General features: G+C 43.9%; 1 protein-coding gene across 3 annotated transcripts in view; it reads left to right on the forward strand.

The window, feature by feature from the left end:
• Window positions 1-17,402, forward strand: part of FOCAD (focadhesin) — a 187,564-nt gene that overhangs the window by 16,012 nt on the left and 154,150 nt on the right. For all 3 annotated transcript variants that reach the window (XR_014787806.1, XR_014787807.1, XM_084834584.1), the window contains exons 8-11: window positions 311-517; window positions 2,141-2,228; window positions 5,154-5,356; window positions 12,039-12,296. Coding sequence is in view for 1 of the 3 variants with exons in the window: in XM_084834584.1 (XP_084690710.1) it covers window positions 311-517; window positions 2,141-2,228; window positions 5,154-5,356; window positions 12,039-12,296 (756 nt within the window). In the remaining 2 variants the exon portion in view is untranslated. The remainder of the gene's footprint in view (window positions 1-310; window positions 518-2,140; window positions 2,229-5,153; window positions 5,357-12,038; window positions 12,297-17,402) is intronic.

Raw genomic sequence — 17,402 nt, forward strand, 5'->3', positions numbered from 1 at the left:
CCTTTTTTTTTGGTTATCTGCCAGAAAATACGCACATGTATTCCACTCTCTTTTTCCTGCTCAAGTGCAGTAATACTGGGGATGTAAAGCCTTTTGAATGACATTGAAGTTAAGGGCTGGGTTAGACATGCAGGGCTTTCCTTGATTACTTACAGCTAAGCAGTTAAGACTGGAAAATGTTATATGGAAGCTCTATCTCTGTGTGATATTTTGACCCGTGGCAACAGTTACTGCTTGATGCTGCCATGATGGGGTGGTGAACATGCATGCGTGAACCAGCTGCTGGTCTTGTTTCTTTCTTTTAATCCAGATAAAAGACCTGCCGCAGATCACAGAAACGCTGCTTTTTCTGGAGGCGTTATTCCAGGGTCTGCTGCGCTATCCTATCTTTTGGAAAGTCCAGTTATGTCAGCTCTGCCTGCAATTTCTCTGCTTCTGCGAGGTTTGCCTGAAGATGAGAGGGGAATGTTCATCTTTAATTTGCATAATGGAAGAAAATGTTGAGCTCTTGAAAGAGGTAGGCTCTACAGAGAGGTGTAGAGAATTTTTAAAGGTGCATCTAATACAGGAGGCATGTAACCTTAGACCTGCATGCCAAATCCGGCCTGCCTGTCGTCCCAATCCAGCCCTCCAGTGTTCCCCAGATAGCCATGCCTCTGTATAGCAGATAGCCAGATAGCCATTTGGTGGTTTCCTGGCTTTTGTATAGTTTTTTCCCCATCCTAAAAGGTTGAAATGCTTCTCCTGAGGCTCAGTTACCGGCAGTAAGAGCTTTAAAGTAAAATATACTGGTATTTTTGGCCTGGCTCTTTTGCCCTTGGCCCTGTCCCCTTCTGACTTAGGCCCCACCCACCCCTGGATTGTGGCCCCCAAGAGCTTCTCCAGAATTCTTGGGCTGAAAAAGGTTTGACACCCTTGCTCTAGTATCACAGATAGTGGTTCACAAGCTGCTTTTACCTCAAGGCTTTTGCACCCGTATATGTACCAGATCAATGTCAAGCTATAATTCTAGTAGGCCTGAGGAGACCAAGGGCTCTTGGTCGGTGGCTGTTGAAAGTTTGGTAATTATGAGAATCTTTGGCCTAATGCTAAGCTCATCCATATCAAATTGTGTAAATGACAAACCTCTTAAAAGGAGAAAATACCTCAGGGCTCCTGGATATTTGGGAATTGTTCATAGGACCCTGCCTTGTTCAGACCATTGCTCTGTCTAGCTCAGTATTGTCTACACTGACTGGCAGTGGCTCTCCAGGTTTTCAAGCAGGAATTGTTCTTAGCCCTACCTGGAGGTGCTGGGCATTGAACTTGGACACTATGTGCTTTACCCCTAAACTGCATCCCTCCCTCTTGTTGGGTGCTTACAACCTTTCCAAAGTCCATCCATACCATGCTGAATGCAGATAGGGGAATACATGATTCAGTACTCTCTCAAATCAAAGGCTCCCTGTGTGTGAAAAGCTAGCATGGAAGGACTCTAGACTCCTCCTTGACATGCCAGTCTGCTGTATGCAGGGAGGTTTAAAAAAAAAAAATACAGGGGATCATCCATTTGTACTGCTCCCTCTCCCCATCCATTCCAAAATGGGTCAGCCTTGAAAGCCTGTACCATTTGCTGTCTCTGAACAAGGTTCTTATGCCCAGGTCTTTGTTCTTCTGCTGTAATGAGGATCAGGGGAAGCTGTTGGACTGTTGCACTCCAGGACCAGGAGAAGCTGAATCTGCCTGGCTCATTGTTGCCAAGAAGTGACTTGTAGCTTATCCAGGCATAGTGTTTCAAGGAGTTGCTTCTCCCCCGGAGAGGAATCCTGGCACTGCTCTTTCCTAAGACACGAGGAAGTGTAACAGTGGCATGGGAAGTAGCTGTGTGACCAGCTTCTCAGGTCCGACCTCGGGCATCCAATATTATCAGAGCAGTGCATGCAAGAGACAACTTACAGCAGCTCTCATGCTGTGGAACAGTATCGGAAGGGAGTCTAAGTTATTTTAATTTTTAGCAACCATGCTAGGACATACGCACACATGTTCAGCATCCTGGGTTATGGAAAATGAGGTGTGTAAAATGTTGTCAAGATTATTTATTTCTACAGACTGTTATGGTTGAAAAGATTTCAACTTGGATATTTCTCCCCCTGTTCTCTAGGGTTTTCCATTTGAGATGGCCATAATTGGATTAGGCTTGCTCCTGCTGCAGGCTCCAGCTAGTCAGCAAAAGCCGATCTTAACGCTAGGTAAGGTTTTGTTGTAGCAATTCCCTTTCCCAAGTTCTTGTTCTTTTCGTTTTTTTAAAAAAAGAATAGTCCAGTAATGTTAGTTGACATATATTGATTCTACTATTTCTAGACCTCCAGTCTTTTCATTTATCAGAATGGAAATCAGAATATTTTTTAATAAAGTATTTGCGATGAAAAATTATATTGTCGCTATAAAATAGTTTTTGGAGCAAATATGTTCATTAGATACAAAATAGAGTTGGATACATTTTATGTCCCCCGATTTTTATTTATTTAGCCCATGGCTTCTGAAAAGGGTTATTTCTTCCCATGTGTTCTTGGATTTGGGGTGTGTGTGTGTGTGTGTGTGTGTGCGTGCTTTTCACTACTTCTTTTTAGCTTTATTTTGATCTAAATTGCATTGTAAGCCTATAGAACCGTTTGTTTGTTTGTTTTAGATCTCTTCATAAGAGTTCCATATTTCAGACTAAATATGATTATTCCCTAGGAGCTCTTATGTTTCCTGAGCTGCTGAGATTTCAGGAAATGTGTGAAGCAATCCCTATGTGACTTGGGGCACTTTTATTATTAAGACCTTTCAGGCCCCCATGAGAGTTGTTGTTGTTGTTATTATTTCTATACCATCCAATAGCCATCCAATTGACAAGATAAAATACAGATTAAAACATTTAATATACAAAAATTAAAAACAATTCTAACAGCTAAAAACAATTTCAGTAAAACACTAGACCTGTTCAGATAGCTGGCATAAATGCCCCATCATATGCCTTGGAAGGAGCAATCCTATGGCCGCTAGACAGCAGCTAGACTCCCATAGGATATCTGGTTTTCCAGGAACTGACCTCAGAGCCCGCACAGGGAGGTTGGTATTCCCCCCACCACTTCTGCGCTGCCTCGAAGGCAGCGCGGAACAGCCCCATGCTCCGCGCTCACAAGAGGAGCGCGGAGCGGCCAAAAAGGAGCGTTCTGAGGGGCGTTCCGGGGCAGGGAGGGCAGAAATGCCTGTACGAGGGCAGAAATGCCTGTTTGGCTGTCTAGCCAAAAATGCAGGGCAGGAGAAGCACGGAGGGAACGATCCCCTCCGTGCTTCTCCTGCCCTGCATTGGATAGGCAGTTGCCTCTGAGTTCGGAGGCAGCCGCCTCTCTGAATAGGATTGCGCCCTAAGTGTGCTATTAAGGACAGTCTTAACTTGGAGCTGAAAAGATGACAGTGTTGGAGCCAAGCGGGCCTCAGTAGGGAGATCATTCCATAATCAGGGGACACACCACTGAAAATGCTTCACTCAAACAGTTTCTCACCCCATTCTGCTCCCACGGGAGACATTTGCGTTCCTCAGGTACTGTCTGAATCATAGCCTTGGATGGGAAAGGCAGGCAATATAGCTTCACTGTGACCATACTACTTCAGAATATGTATGTAGAAATACAGCAGGACAGTGAGAAGGCTGGGCTAGGGTTATTTGTTCTGCCCACCAGCACAGGATGTGTGATACAAGAGAGAGCCTGCCTGCCTGCCTGCCTGCCTGCCTGCCTGCCTGCCTGCCTGCCTGCCTTCCTTCCTTCCTTCCTTCCTTTCGCTTGCATACTGCTTAGTATAATACAATCTCTAAGTGGTTTACATACAAACATTAAAAATCACTGTTAAAATACAATATAACACTGAACAATTACAGCTTACAACAATACAGGTAAAATCAAGAGAAACAATAAAAAGAAATAGTAAAACAGAGCAGTGTCATAATGATCAGTTACAAGCCAGGGAAAGCTTGTGTGAAGAAGTACATTTTCAGGATACATTTAAAAGACACCATATTACTTGATGTTGTAATTATAGAATAATGTGGGACATGCATACGTGAATTTTACTATGAGGAGTTTCCCTCATTTTTAAATTTATCATTCTATATGTAATAGATTTCTTTTCAGTATTGGACCCGGTTTGCACGACTGCAGGGTGGTTAATAAACCACGGTGGCTTGTTAACCACCCTGTGCCTGCCAGTCACATGCCAGATGGATTCACATAATTACCCTCACTGGTGCGGCTTGTTGTGATGTCCGAACCTGGTGAGGGTGGGTGGTTAACAAACCACCCTGAACCCATGGGGTGTTTTAGAGTTGCTGGGTAGTTTGTTAACCACCTGAACCACCCATCCTCACCAGGTTAGGACGTGACAACAAGCTGGGCAGGTGAAAGTAATGATGTTAATCCAGCCAGCATGTGACTGACTAGGGATGTCAGAGAAATCCACTGGGGGTGGGGGGGGGAGTTCAATGAGTTTTCCTAAGCTCAGCCCCCCAGACTTTGTTTTGGTTCCTGCTGCAGCACCCGACTCGATCTGCAGTGCTTCAAGATCGGGCCAGTCCGCAGATCTTCTGGGAGTTTTGCACATGTGTTTTCTGGTGAAGGCTCTGCAATTTGTGTAAATTTCTGAGCAATTTGTGTAAATTATGGAGTTACTTTGTGCAAATTGCTGAGAAATTTGCACTAATTGCAGACACCCCCCCACCATTGCACAAAAAAGTTCTTGGAGTTTGGAGAACAGCCTGCAGCTCAGCTCGCAGATGCAAAGTGAGTCGTACATGCTGTGGAACTCTGTCAAGCCAAAAAAGAAACAGATTTCCCAGCAACAGACATCCCTACAACCAGCAAAAGCACGATGCTTAGCAAGCCACTGTAGCTTATTAACCATCCTGTGATCGTGTGAACTGGCCCTCAGTGTCGAGTGGATTGTGTGTGTGTGTGTGGTGCTATGTTTAGGTCCAAGGAGTGTTGTCAGAGTTTCAAAAAGTAATTGCTGAGATTGAAAATTCACTCTGGGCAATGTGTTTTGTCACAGCGCAGGGCCATTGCATTTTTTGTGGCGTGCATTTCCTAGAATGTTTTAAACTTCCATTTACAGCTTTACTCTTGTTCATACAGCCATCAAGCTCCTTTCCTGTTCTGAAACCGAGACAACTCTGGCAGCGGCCCTCGTCTTGGTGATGCCCGCTCTGCAGATCTTATCCTCCGCAGCTGTACAGGACTGCCTGACTGAGGAGGACAGTGGCACCACTAGGCAGCAGCTGGCCATTCACCTTCTAGAAATTGTACAGCAGGAAGAATTGAAAGAGCAAAAGCAATCGGTGAAGTTTTCGTTCAGACTGTATTTTACTAGTGCCGGGGAAAGTATAGTTATATTTCGTTCCAGTGTGCTTTAGCCCACCTACCTTTTTCAAAGGTAGCAGTAGGCATGAGAAGCAGTTTTAAAGCATGGACAGCTTATGTGCTGGGGGGGTAGAGCAGATTGTGAGGGGCCCCTGTAAGTAAGCACCAGTGCGCATTTGCAAAATGTGCGTGTGTTACTTGTATTAAATGCTTCAACCCACCTCAGCGACAACTGCGATGTATCCAACAATGCAGCGTTGTGGCTAAAAAGGCTGAACTGTAGGTCAGAAAGTCGCCGCTCCTGATTCAATTCCTCTTCCACAAATTTATTAGGTGGCCTTAGGTAAGTAAGCCACTGTCTCGCAGGGCCGCTTCACGTATTTTGTTCACAAGGGTGCACCTAGGATTTCGAAACTGTATGTCATGTAAAATGTGAATTGACAAACAGGTGCTGGAGAATGCGTGGATCGTGCAGGTATATTTATCGGAGATCATCAGAAAGCAACAATTAGGAGCAGACTGTAGCTGTCTGTGCCATCTGGCCCCTTAATGGAGGCCAACAGAGAAACAAACTTAATTGGGGATTCCATTTAACTTGGATAATATAAAATGGTGTATTCCTAACTCTGTGGTCCTTCTCTTTTTATAGGGTTGTTTTTGTGAAGATTAGTTTGAATGGTCTCCCCCAACCTGGCCCCCTCCAGACTTTAGACATATGTGTCTTGCCTCTATTAAAGCCTGCCACTAGAAGAGGTGTCCGCTGTCTTCAGTCTTCCATGGCCTACTTTTTACTAGAATCTCTCTATTCTACATACATCTCAAGTTTACAAAGCAAGCGTGCATATTCAGAATTGTTTCATAGTTAATCTGTGTTAAGTGATCCTGAATGTACACTCTTGCTTAAGTACTTAGTTAAACGATGGATGACGGCCAGCCACCAATTTAGATAGCTTTAAAAGGGGATTAGAACAATTCATGGAGGATAAGGTTATGAATGACTACTACTAAGTGGAGGCTGGTGGCTCCGATGTCAGTGGGGCGGTGAATCCACTCTGGGTTTCAGTCAGAACTCTAAACCCCTTCAGAGTTCTGACTGAAACCCAGAGTGGATTCACCACCCCACTGACATCGGAGCCACCAGCCTCCACTGCTACTAGTCCTGATGGCTATGGGCTGCCTCCAGGATCAGAGGCAACATGCCTCTGAGTACCAGTTGCTGGGGATCAAAAACGGGAGAGGGCATTGCCTTCATGTCCCGCTTGTGGTCTTCTCATAGGCACCTGGTTGGCTGCTATCAGAAACATGATGCTGGACTAGATAGGTCTTTGGTCTGATCCATCAGGGCTCTTACGTTCCTAACAGTGCAGTCTTGTACATGTCTACTCAGAAGTAAGTGCCTGCTCCCGGTGCATGAGATTGCGGACTAAGAACATAAGAGCCTTGCTAGACCATACTGAGATTGAACATTCTTTTCTGTAAGCTGTTCAGCATTCTTCTCTATAAGCTATCCAAAATTGGCTAATGGTCCACCGTAATCTGCCTTCTGCCTTCCCCTAGCTTAGAATGTAACGGAGATTTCTAACTTCATAATTAGCTTGGAAGAGAGTACTGACAAGGGCCTTTATTTTTGAAATTCTGATCTACTGAGGGCATTATTTTGAAATTTTTACAATGCAGTCCTATGCACGGCTATTTGGAAGTATGTCCCACTATGCTTTATCAGCTAAAAGAGCTGTTTGTCTTATAGGGCTGGGTTCCTCCAAAAATAAGCCCATAAAACCTTTTCTTTCTCTCTCTTTGCTATGCTCATGTAGTGGGTAGCAGAATGAGAACAGTGGAAGGCAATAGGAGCCCTCTGGGAGCAGTGAAGGGGGTGCATTTCCCTCTAAGCAGTTCCATCAGTCAAAGTGGCAACTTTGCAGGTGGCTGGATCTTAATTTTTGGCATGCGATAATTGAAAGCGATAAACTAGGGGGGTAACAGTTTTAAAAATATTCTTCTGCAAGAAATGGCTTTTTGAAAGGTCATTTAAAGTACAGGAGCATTATAGTTCCCATTATCCAAAATGAATTTACATTACATTGAGCAATATAATTAAAACGGGGTGTGTGCCATTCTGTAGAACAGCTCTGGCTGCTCATTCGAAAACCTCTTGGCAATGTTGAAACTTGAGAGCAAATTGTCTCCTTTCATGAATTAAGTCCCAATGTTTCCTTTCATGAATTAAGTCCCAAAGTATGTTACCCTAGTGAGGTTGGGAATTGCTCCTCCTCAGACCCATCCTGCCATATCCTCCCAGCTGACCTTATAAAAGGAAATAGGTTGCTTGCAGGTTGGTTGATGGCACCTGTCTTAAATCTGGGACCTGGTCCAGCCAGTTCCCACACACTAAACAGATTTGAGGATGCCAATATGACTGAAGTCCACTTATGTGAAAGAATGATAGTTGGAAAATGGATACAGAGAATTAAAAAAAACAAAGAAAGCTTAGACACACCATTAACTCTTGGTTCAGTCACCCTGGTTCCAGAGAGGTGATGGGCGCTGCCCCACGGGGCTGGTTATCTGAACAGGTGGTACACCTTCCCCCTCTCAGATGAGAACAGGTAGCAGGCCAATCTGCTCAGAATTTTATAGGGCCTGGTCTCATCTCATTTAGTTCAAACTATCAGAAAACACACACCTTCCTTCACCCAAAAGGAGAAAGGGGGGTCTTTCTCTCTTGGCAGCAAAATAAGTTTCTCACAGCATAGGAAGAACATCCTTATCAGTTAGAAGGTACGAACCATACAGCTACTGTGCAAAGCAACTACTGTGCATTGTTTTAGCTTCTGTTAGTAGGAAAAAGGGTGGTCTTCGCTGTATGTGAATACAGCTATGAGAACCAACTCTAAAATAATAAAAATTGCCAACTGCTCTAGCAAATCAGTATACCAATGCCATTAAATACTGCATATGACTCCGGGTAAATTCACACCTGACTCCTCAGAGTTCTTTCAAAACAAATTCAATACAGCACCACTTAGAACACCTTAACTATTCTCTAGACTTATACTTTCTCACACTTTTCCCTAATCCTGTATCTCTTCTGGATCCCACTTGGTCTGCTTGCGTATTCGTCCTTTAGCTTTTTTTAGTTCATCCAGTTATGCCAGTTACATTCTGACTTGCCTCTGATTAGTATTTATATTTTATTTATTTAGTTATACCACCCAACAGCTGAAACTCCCCTGGGTGGTTCACAGAACAAAAGCTTAAAACCATAGAATAGAAAAACGTAATAAAACATAATGTAACAACTTTTAAAGGTTTAAACAACAGAATAAAACCAAAGTAAGCCAGCAACAGTGCTCTCAAAAGCATGAACAGTTTTTTTTTTAAATTGAAAGACTTAAATGTTTTGGAGAATATAAAAAGGTCTTCACCTGGTGTTGAAAAGACCACAATGGAGGAGTCAGGTAAGTCTCTCTGGGGAGGTATTCTACAACCAGCAGGATGCCACCAGTGAAAAGGCCTTCTCCTTAGTAGCCACCTGCCTCACCTCATTTGGTGGGGGCACCTGAAGGAATTTCTTGAGAGTGACATCTGCATGGCCTAGTTCCATGTGGTACAGGTAACATTTGTAAAAAAGAACCCACCTGTGTTGGGTGAGTGATGCCACTATGACTTTCACCCAACCCAGATAGATCCTCATCACAAACATTACCAGGGCAGTTGACAGGCATCAGATGGTGTGCAAATGGCTCTCATCCCACAATTGTAGTGTAGGAATCCACCCTAAGTATGGCTCAAGATGTTTTGTGGTCAAGTGATGTAGTTCTTTAAACCTTGCTCTGTGGACCATTCCACACAATGCTGGCTTTCAGTTTTGGAGGGCTCTTGGGCAAGAGAGCCTTAATGGCTCCCCTCCCTCAGTGACTGTATGTTCTCACTGCCGTTGTCACCATCTGCCATTGCTTCTCATTCTCTTATCATTGCTACTGCTTGCTTGCTTCATAGGCAGAGAGCTAGTGAGTAGGCAGGCAGTGGCATGTACTGTTCCTCCTTCTCATAGAATCACAGACTAGTAGGGTTGGAAGGGGCTTACAAGGCTATTGAGTCCAACCCCCTGCTCAATGCAGGAATCCAAGTCAGAGCATCCCTGACAGATGGCTGTCTAGCCTTGTCTTGAATACCTCCAGTGTGGGAGAGCCCACGACCTCCCTAGGTAATTGGTTCCATTGTCGTATTGCTCTAACAGTCAGGAAGCTTGTCCTGATGTTCAGCTGGAATCTGGCTTCCTGTAACTTCAGCGCATTATTCCATGTCCTGCACTCTGGGATGATTGAGAAGAGATCCAGGCCTTCCCCTCTATGACAACCTTTCAAGGACTTGAAGAGCGCTATCCTATCTCCCCCAGTCTTCTCGAGGCTAAACATGCCCAGTTCTTTCAGTTTCTCTTCATAGGGCTTTGTTTCCAGTCCCCTGATCATCTTTTTTGCCCTCCTCTGAACCCTCCCAACTTTGTCTGCATCCTTCTTAAAATGTGGTGCCCAGAACTGGACATAGTACTCCAGATGAGGCCTAAGCAGTGCTGAGTAGAGGGGAACTAGTACTTCCTGGGATTTGGAAGCTATGCTTCTATTAATGCAGCCCAAAATGGCATTTGCCTTTTTTGCAGCCACATCACATGGTTCTCTCATATTCAGCTTGTGATCGACAACAATTCCAAGATCCTTCTCGCTTGTAGTGTTGTTGAGCCACGTATCCCCCATCTTGTAACTGTGCATTTGGTTTATTTTTCCTAGGTGCAGAACTTGGCATTTATCCCTATTAAATGGCATTCTGTTGTTTTCTGCCCAGCGCTCCAGTCTATCAAGATCGCTTTGAATTTTGTTTCTGTCTTCCAAAGTATTAGCTATCCCGCCCAATTTTGTGTCATCTGCAAATTTGATCAGCATTCCCTGCACTTCCTCCTCCTCCAAGTCATTAATAAGAATGTTGAAGAGCACTGGGCCCAGGACTGAGCCCTGTGGTACCCCACTCGTTACCTCTCCCCAGTTTGAGAAGATTCCATTGATATGCACTCTTTGAGTCCGATTCTGTAGCCAACTGTGGATCCACCGGATCGTTGTTTCATCTAGCCCACTATGAGCTAGTTTGCTCATCAGGATATCATGGGGCGCTTTGTCAAAAGCTTTGCTGAAGTCGAGGTATATTATGTCTACAGCATTCCCACAGTCCACAAGGGAGGTTACTTGATCAAAAAATGAGATCAGATTTGTCTGGCAGGATTTGTTCTTGACAAATCCATGTTGGCTTCAAGTAATCACTGCATTGTTTTCAAGGTGCTTCCAGTTGGATTGCTTTATCATCTGCTCCAGAATTTTCCCAGGGATTGATGTCAGACTGACTGGTCTGTAGTTCCCAGGTTCCTCCTTTTTACCCTTTTTGAAGATAGGGACAACATTAGCCCTCCTCCAGTCATCTGGCACTTCACCCATCCTCCATGATTTCTCAAAGAGAATAGACAGCAGTTCTGAGAGTTCTTCTGCCAGTTCCTTTATTACTCTAGGGTGCAGTTGATCTGGCCCTGGAGATTTGAACTCATTCAAAGTAATTAGGTGTTCCTTGACCATATGCCTATCGATGTCAAGCTGCAATCCTGCCCCTTCAGCCTCTACTTCTCACCACCACTGTTGTCCAGGCCAGAATGAGAGGCAGGTGAACAAGCAGGCTGCAATGGTGAAGAAGATGAGCAACTCCAAGGGGTTCTTGTCAAGGAGTGTGGGCCCTTGGCAGCTGTCCAACCATGCCTACTCTTGGCGCTGTCCCTCGTTCCACAAGGTGGCTTGGATCCCAAGTTGCTCATCTGTTCACATGAGGAGGGGCAATTTTTGCCAACTCCCTGCACTGTGTCCCCCACCAGACCCAAGGGTCACCCACCCCCACAGGCAGGAGGGAAAGCCCTATTCTGTGAATGTGTTCTGTCACAGAAGGAAAGTTTGGAGCCAAGTCATTATGTGGCAACAAACGTGATTTTTTCACATAGTGGACACTTGATTGATCTGGAGCTGCAGCTAATCTAACTGCAGCTATTAGCTGCAGCTAGTAAAACAAATCTATATTTGTTTTAAAGTCTGTATCTAAATATCATGTGTGAAGTGGCTTACAAGCCAAAAATGTATTGTCCCTCCTCCTTTGGAGTGGTGGTGGGGACAGTACTTTGAAAGTTCCCACTTCAGTGAGGAGAACAGGATCGCTCTCTGTACGATGGAACTCCAGATAATTTCAGCATAAACAAGGCCCCCAAATTAGTTGGGGCTCTAAACACACTAATAACTTTTCTGAGGGAACTCTGGAGCTTTCTTACAATGATTGGCGTTTGGGAAGTACAGAGCGTTTGTAATATAAGTATAATTGTTGACTTCACTTAGGAAATGAAGCCATAATTATCTACAGCAACGTCAGTAATTTATTTGAAGGAAAAACCTTTCACACCAATGAGATGGTGTTACATTGTTTTTCTTCATATATGCTTTTTGGGTAAATCACCAAGAAACCATTTAATGTTTGGCTGAAATTAAGAGGCCCATATTTGAAAGTTGGGTAGATGAGGCTTTTAGGGTTTTTTTGTTTTTGCCTTTCATCCTTCTAATATGCTGTTTTCATTTGCCTCAGGCCCCTTGTGAGTGCTTCTTCCCCATAACCAGTGCTTATGGTTCATTGCATACTACTTGGAGGTTCCTTATGCTTATGAGAGAGAAATCTTCCATGTCTGACTGGTTATCTTCAATGAAGTCAATGCTGCCCATCACAACTCAAGTCCCTATCCATGTATTCTTTCTGCTGGCCTACCTCCTTGTTCAAGAAAATGGCGATGGCCTTCGTGGTGTGCTGGCTGCCATTACAGAAATTGCTAAAGCAGATTCATCCCAGGTAAGGATAACTTTTAACTGCTGTTGAAAGGTTTTAGCCAACATTTGGCTGTCTTATTTCAAACCAGTCTGTGATGCCTTGCTTCTGTTGCTCCAGGCTTTTCTTTCTCTCTGTCAGTGGCCTTTCCCAGCTGCTTCTTCTTTGACTCTTCTGGGGTTTTTTCCTCCCCCGCCTCAGAGCACCCTTGGGCAAGATGCCTCGCAGTGTCCTCCACCCCCCCAGTGGGCCCACCTCCCATTTTTTTGCCCTCTGTGCCTCTGGGCCAATCCGCAAACCCATCCAGATGGAGAGTGCAAGGCCAGTGGAGGATCTCTGCCATGGCATGGCAATGTATGTGGAGCTACTCCATCTCCTCACTCTTGCCCCTGCTTACATGCTCAAAGAGGGCACATCAACAGGCAGCAAGGAGGAGTGGCGGAAGCAAGGGCACCAGTGGGCCTCAGCAGATGTCCTACAATGCCAGCACTGGCCCTGTTCGTCCTTTTCTACTGGACCAATCCCACTTCTGCTTCCAGTGCTTCTGTCCTAGTTTCAGAAACCTTTAAAAATCACATTTATTCTGGAAGCTTCAACTGGTGCAAAATGTGGCAGCTAGGCTACCAACTGGTGCACAGTTTCAGGACCATATTACACCTGTCCCAAAAGATCTGCACTGGTTGCCAGTGGCTTTCTGGGTGCAAGTTAAGGTGTTTGTGTTAACCTCGAAAGCCCTTCTGTAGACCTTAGGACCTGGCTATCTAAGGGATTGCTTTTCTCATTATAAACCTACTGGGGTATTAAAATCTGCACGAGAGGCCCTTTTGAGGGTGCCATTACCTACAACAGCCCATTTGTCAGGCACATATAAAAGGGCTTTCTCCTGAGTTGCCCCCAAACTATGGAATGTGCTCCCTCAAGAACTACGAGTGGCCTCCACTCTCTTGGCCCTTAGGGTGTGAAGACACATCTTTTTAATTTAGCCTTTTAAAATATAAGTTTTAATGTTTTTATAGTTTTTAATGTTCTTTTTATTGTAAATTGTTGTATACAGCCTTGATAGATTTTTAGCAGATAAGGTGGTATACAAATGCAAATCAATCAATCAATCAATCATAGATTGACTTTACAGGAACTGCTTTTCTGTCACTGGCACAACTTATTATCAGTTTAGTGTGAAAAATAGCTCCTGGTCCTTTAGGCCTGGGACACAGCTTAATGGTGTGTGTGAGAGAGAGGAGGTGGGGAGGAGAGAAAGAAATGTGGACTTCAGATAGCTGAGAAAGTACAAATGAAGATCTTCATACAAGAGTTAAGCTTGATGTTCTAAAACAGAGGTGGAGGGCGCCTGTGGGCTTCTAGGTTATGTTGGACTCCAGCTCTCATCATCACCAGCAACTATGGCCAATGGTCAGGAATTATGGGAGTTGTAGTCCAGCCACATCTGGAGAGCCACAGGTTTCCCGGTCCTGTCCTAAAAGAACCTGGGCCACTCCTCACTTTTCGTCGAATTGATAGCCCATCAGTATCTTCCTTCCCAAACTGCAGCTGCTGAGAAGGAAAAGCATGTAATCGGCTGTGGCTCTTTGCAGTTTTCAGATGCAGCTGAGGCAAGGATAAGAGGGATTCGTCGCTATTCTGGCTTGTAAGTTTTGAAGGCCTGTCATGGTCTCATATTGAAAGAAGATGCAACTTTTTTAAAGCCCCTCCCCACACCAACTGGATATCTTGTGAATTATGCAGCATCTAGTAAACTTATTTCTTCTTCTGATGTTGCATCAGTTTTATTTTCTTTCTCCTTTGGAGAACCACTTAGATTGCTATGCATCTGGCTGCTCTTCCCCTATCTGCCATATTTCTTTTTTCATACCCAAAGGGCACCCTTTCCCAACCCCTTGCTGTGTGCGGGCCGGTGAGCAGAGTGCAGAACCTTCCTTCCAGATAATCCCAACCAGTTGTCCAAGACCTTGGAAGGAGGGGAGAAGTTGGCAAGCTCTTGCATTCTCTCTCTGAGGGTGATTCCAGACAGGCGTTTATCCTGCATTTGCCCTGCCTCAAATATGGAATGTTACAGTGAGCCTGGATGATATCATCTTCCATTTTAGTCCAGGACTTGCTGTAGACCGCCCGTAAAAAAAGAAAGATGTACAGAGAATCTTAAAGTTTGTTATGTTTCAGACCCATATAGGAACACATTTAACTTGGGTAGAGAGGTATGGGTATACCCATTGTGGCATATGAATTCTGTACTGCCATTTTCCAAGATGTCTGACACATGGATGGGGATATGCAATAACTCATGAACAAATGCACGTAGAAAGCTAATTTTGGTAGCAAAATTTAGGTTTAAAGTTGGGAAATGATGTTCTACAGTCACCCAAGTGCCTTATGCTTGTACCTGTGCCTTATGCCTTATACTTTATGCAAGTGTGAAAAGCTGTGTCACAATACATCTTAAATAAAAAATACAGGTTCAAAAATTTACTTGCATTTCTCAGTCAAAAATGTATGCTATTGTTTGACTGTAATCTTTGATTCAATTTTATTAAATAAATATTTATTTACTTACTACATTTATTAATTACATTCATATACTGCCTTTTTCCCTCTTGCTAGGAACCTGAGGCGACTTACATGAGGTTTTCCTTTCCATTTTTTTTATTTACTTCATTTCATTTACTTCATTTATTTACTTCATTTTTATTCCACCCTTCCTCCAAGAAACTCAAGGTGGTGAATACATCCCCCCCTGCATCCCCCAAACAATCCCATTAAGGTTGGTTAATCTAAGAGATGGTGAGTGTCTGGAGTGCAACCGGTAATAACTGAGCAAGGATTTGAACCCCTGTCTTCCTGCTCCTACTTGGCAGTCTGTCTACCAGACCATACAGGTGGTAACAATAGCTAGGAAGAGTTCTTCTACCCATCTTGACTTAACCCCCCCCCCCCAAATTTTGCCACCCAAAAGAGTTTTCTATGTTCATGAGTTATTGCATATCCTCATCCATGTGTCAGCCATCTTGGAAAAATATTTAACCTACCCAAGTTAAATGTGTTCCTATTTGGGTGGGTCTGAAACACATACGGACTGTATTGTTCTCTGCACATTTATTTTTCTTTTCTTTTTTAGCAGGGGGTCTATTGCAGATCCAAGACTATTTGTAGTCCTCCCATCTTTTCCCACTGCTCCTCCCATCCTTTTTCTTACTACAGAAAAAATGTAGGGAAAGCCAGAATAGCTGCACAGTAGCCTTTGGATTGGTAGTGCTAGGAGCTGTCTATCTGAAAATGCTCCCAGTGTCCAAGGTTGCTTTGAATATGTCAGGTGATCCCTTCCTTCTGCTGCCTATAATACGCACCTTTGCAAGATGCACTCATTTCCTGTTCTGCTTCCTACTCATGAGTAGGCCTTTGTTCCCCAAGAGAGAATACTTTGATCCCTGGCACACACCCCCTTTATTTCCTGGGTCAGCTGCCGGAAAGACACAGTTGCCCAGTGCCTCCATGGCCAGTCCCCCCTCCCCCCAGCATATTGGCTTAATGCTCTTAGTCATTAACTAAGTCAGTAACTAAGCCTTAGGAGAGGTACTGCAGCCTTTTAGAATGGGCAAAAATGCACAAAAGTTGGGAACCCACCAAACAATTGATGGATGGGGGGAGGGTGGTGGTGGGGCCAAGGGAAGGGACATGGCCTTCTAGCAAATCCTGGAGGGCTGGATATGGCTCCCTGGCCTGAGGTACCCCACCCCTGTTTTTAAGCACGTTTTCGTAGAGGACATTTGGATGTGACAAAAGAAGCATAGATAGCCTGATGTGAAGCAGCTTTATTATCAGGTTCATGGTTGATTGTCTCCTCCACAGAGGCTCTTGAACATAAAAAGCTGCACAGACAGATACGTGCATGTGCGAAATGATCCTCAGGCTTTTCTATTGAGTCCTGTATACTGCACTGTTTAATCAGAATGTTGTCATGTTAACATGCAGAGATGACAGTCTAACTGGGGGCGAATAACTTCTCAATGGGTGAGCATATAATTAAAAGAAAGGTACGCAGTGCTTCGTAATTGTGTGCCGGTAACACTAAAGTGATCTTAAAAACTTTCTGGTTCCTTTGAAGCACTTCTTACAGAAAAATTAGTAAAACATGCAAAACAGTATCCTTATAATGGCTATTTATGTCCCCTGAGGTACAAAGAGTTGCAGAGGCTAACAATAATACGGCAAAAGCAAACACTTACGTGGAAATCCTACAGCTGATCACTGTCTTTAATTGCCTTGCATGTCTTTTTGTTTTTTAACAACATCCACTCAAAATGCAAAAAAGGCCCAAACAGTGATGGGGGGGGGGGGAGGGATTGTGCTATACAGTTTGCAGCTCTCTGTGGGAACAGCTGTCTGCAGATGGTTTGTTCAGGATGCTTTTATCGTATTAATTCAAAACAGATAAATAGAGACTACTTTACAAGAAACGGGGAGCTTGGGAATTTTCTTTTCAGCCTCAAACGGCTTGGGTTGCCTTTGTTTGAGATCTTCTGCTGGAATAAAAAACAAATTTGCTTTCTTGAGTAGATAATAGGGGAAATAGAGGGATTGGAACCACAGAGCTCATGGTGCCCGTGGCAGTCTGCTGTAAATTATTTGCATAGTCATGGATCAGGATATGGGTTAACCCCAGGTCAACCACATTGACTGCTCCAAAAATGCATTTTGAATCTGAAACTTTTGGGTATTTGGCTTGTTGGGAGGTTTCATGGTTGAGTTTATTATTAGCAGAAGGGTCCTGGATTTTGTGACAGCTTTTCTTTTAAATCTACACAAATGGGTCACAAAAGACTTTGGTAATTTAGAAACTAAATAGCTGTTTAGGATTGAAAATTGTGGCAGAGCATGACCCAGGTTCTTTCAGTATTCACATGTTGAAATCTGGAAGGAGCCTTAAGGCAGGCTTGTTACTTCTAGAAGGAGTAAGTAGTCTGCGTGAAAAACCTTCTGATTTGAAAAATAGCCAGTAATTATAAAACAAGCGGTCATTATAACTAACTGGAATATCACAAACAAGTTTTTGCAAAGAAGTGTTGGTGTGGGCAATTCTATAGCTGTTTAGTTTGCAATAAGTGGACGCTGTTGCGT

Source organism: Heloderma suspectum, chromosome 2, assembly GCF_057233095.1.
Source record: "Heloderma suspectum isolate Gila_16-S chromosome 2, 16-S_ref, whole genome shotgun sequence".
NCBI lineage: Eukaryota > Metazoa > Chordata > Lepidosauria > Squamata > Helodermatidae > Heloderma > Heloderma suspectum.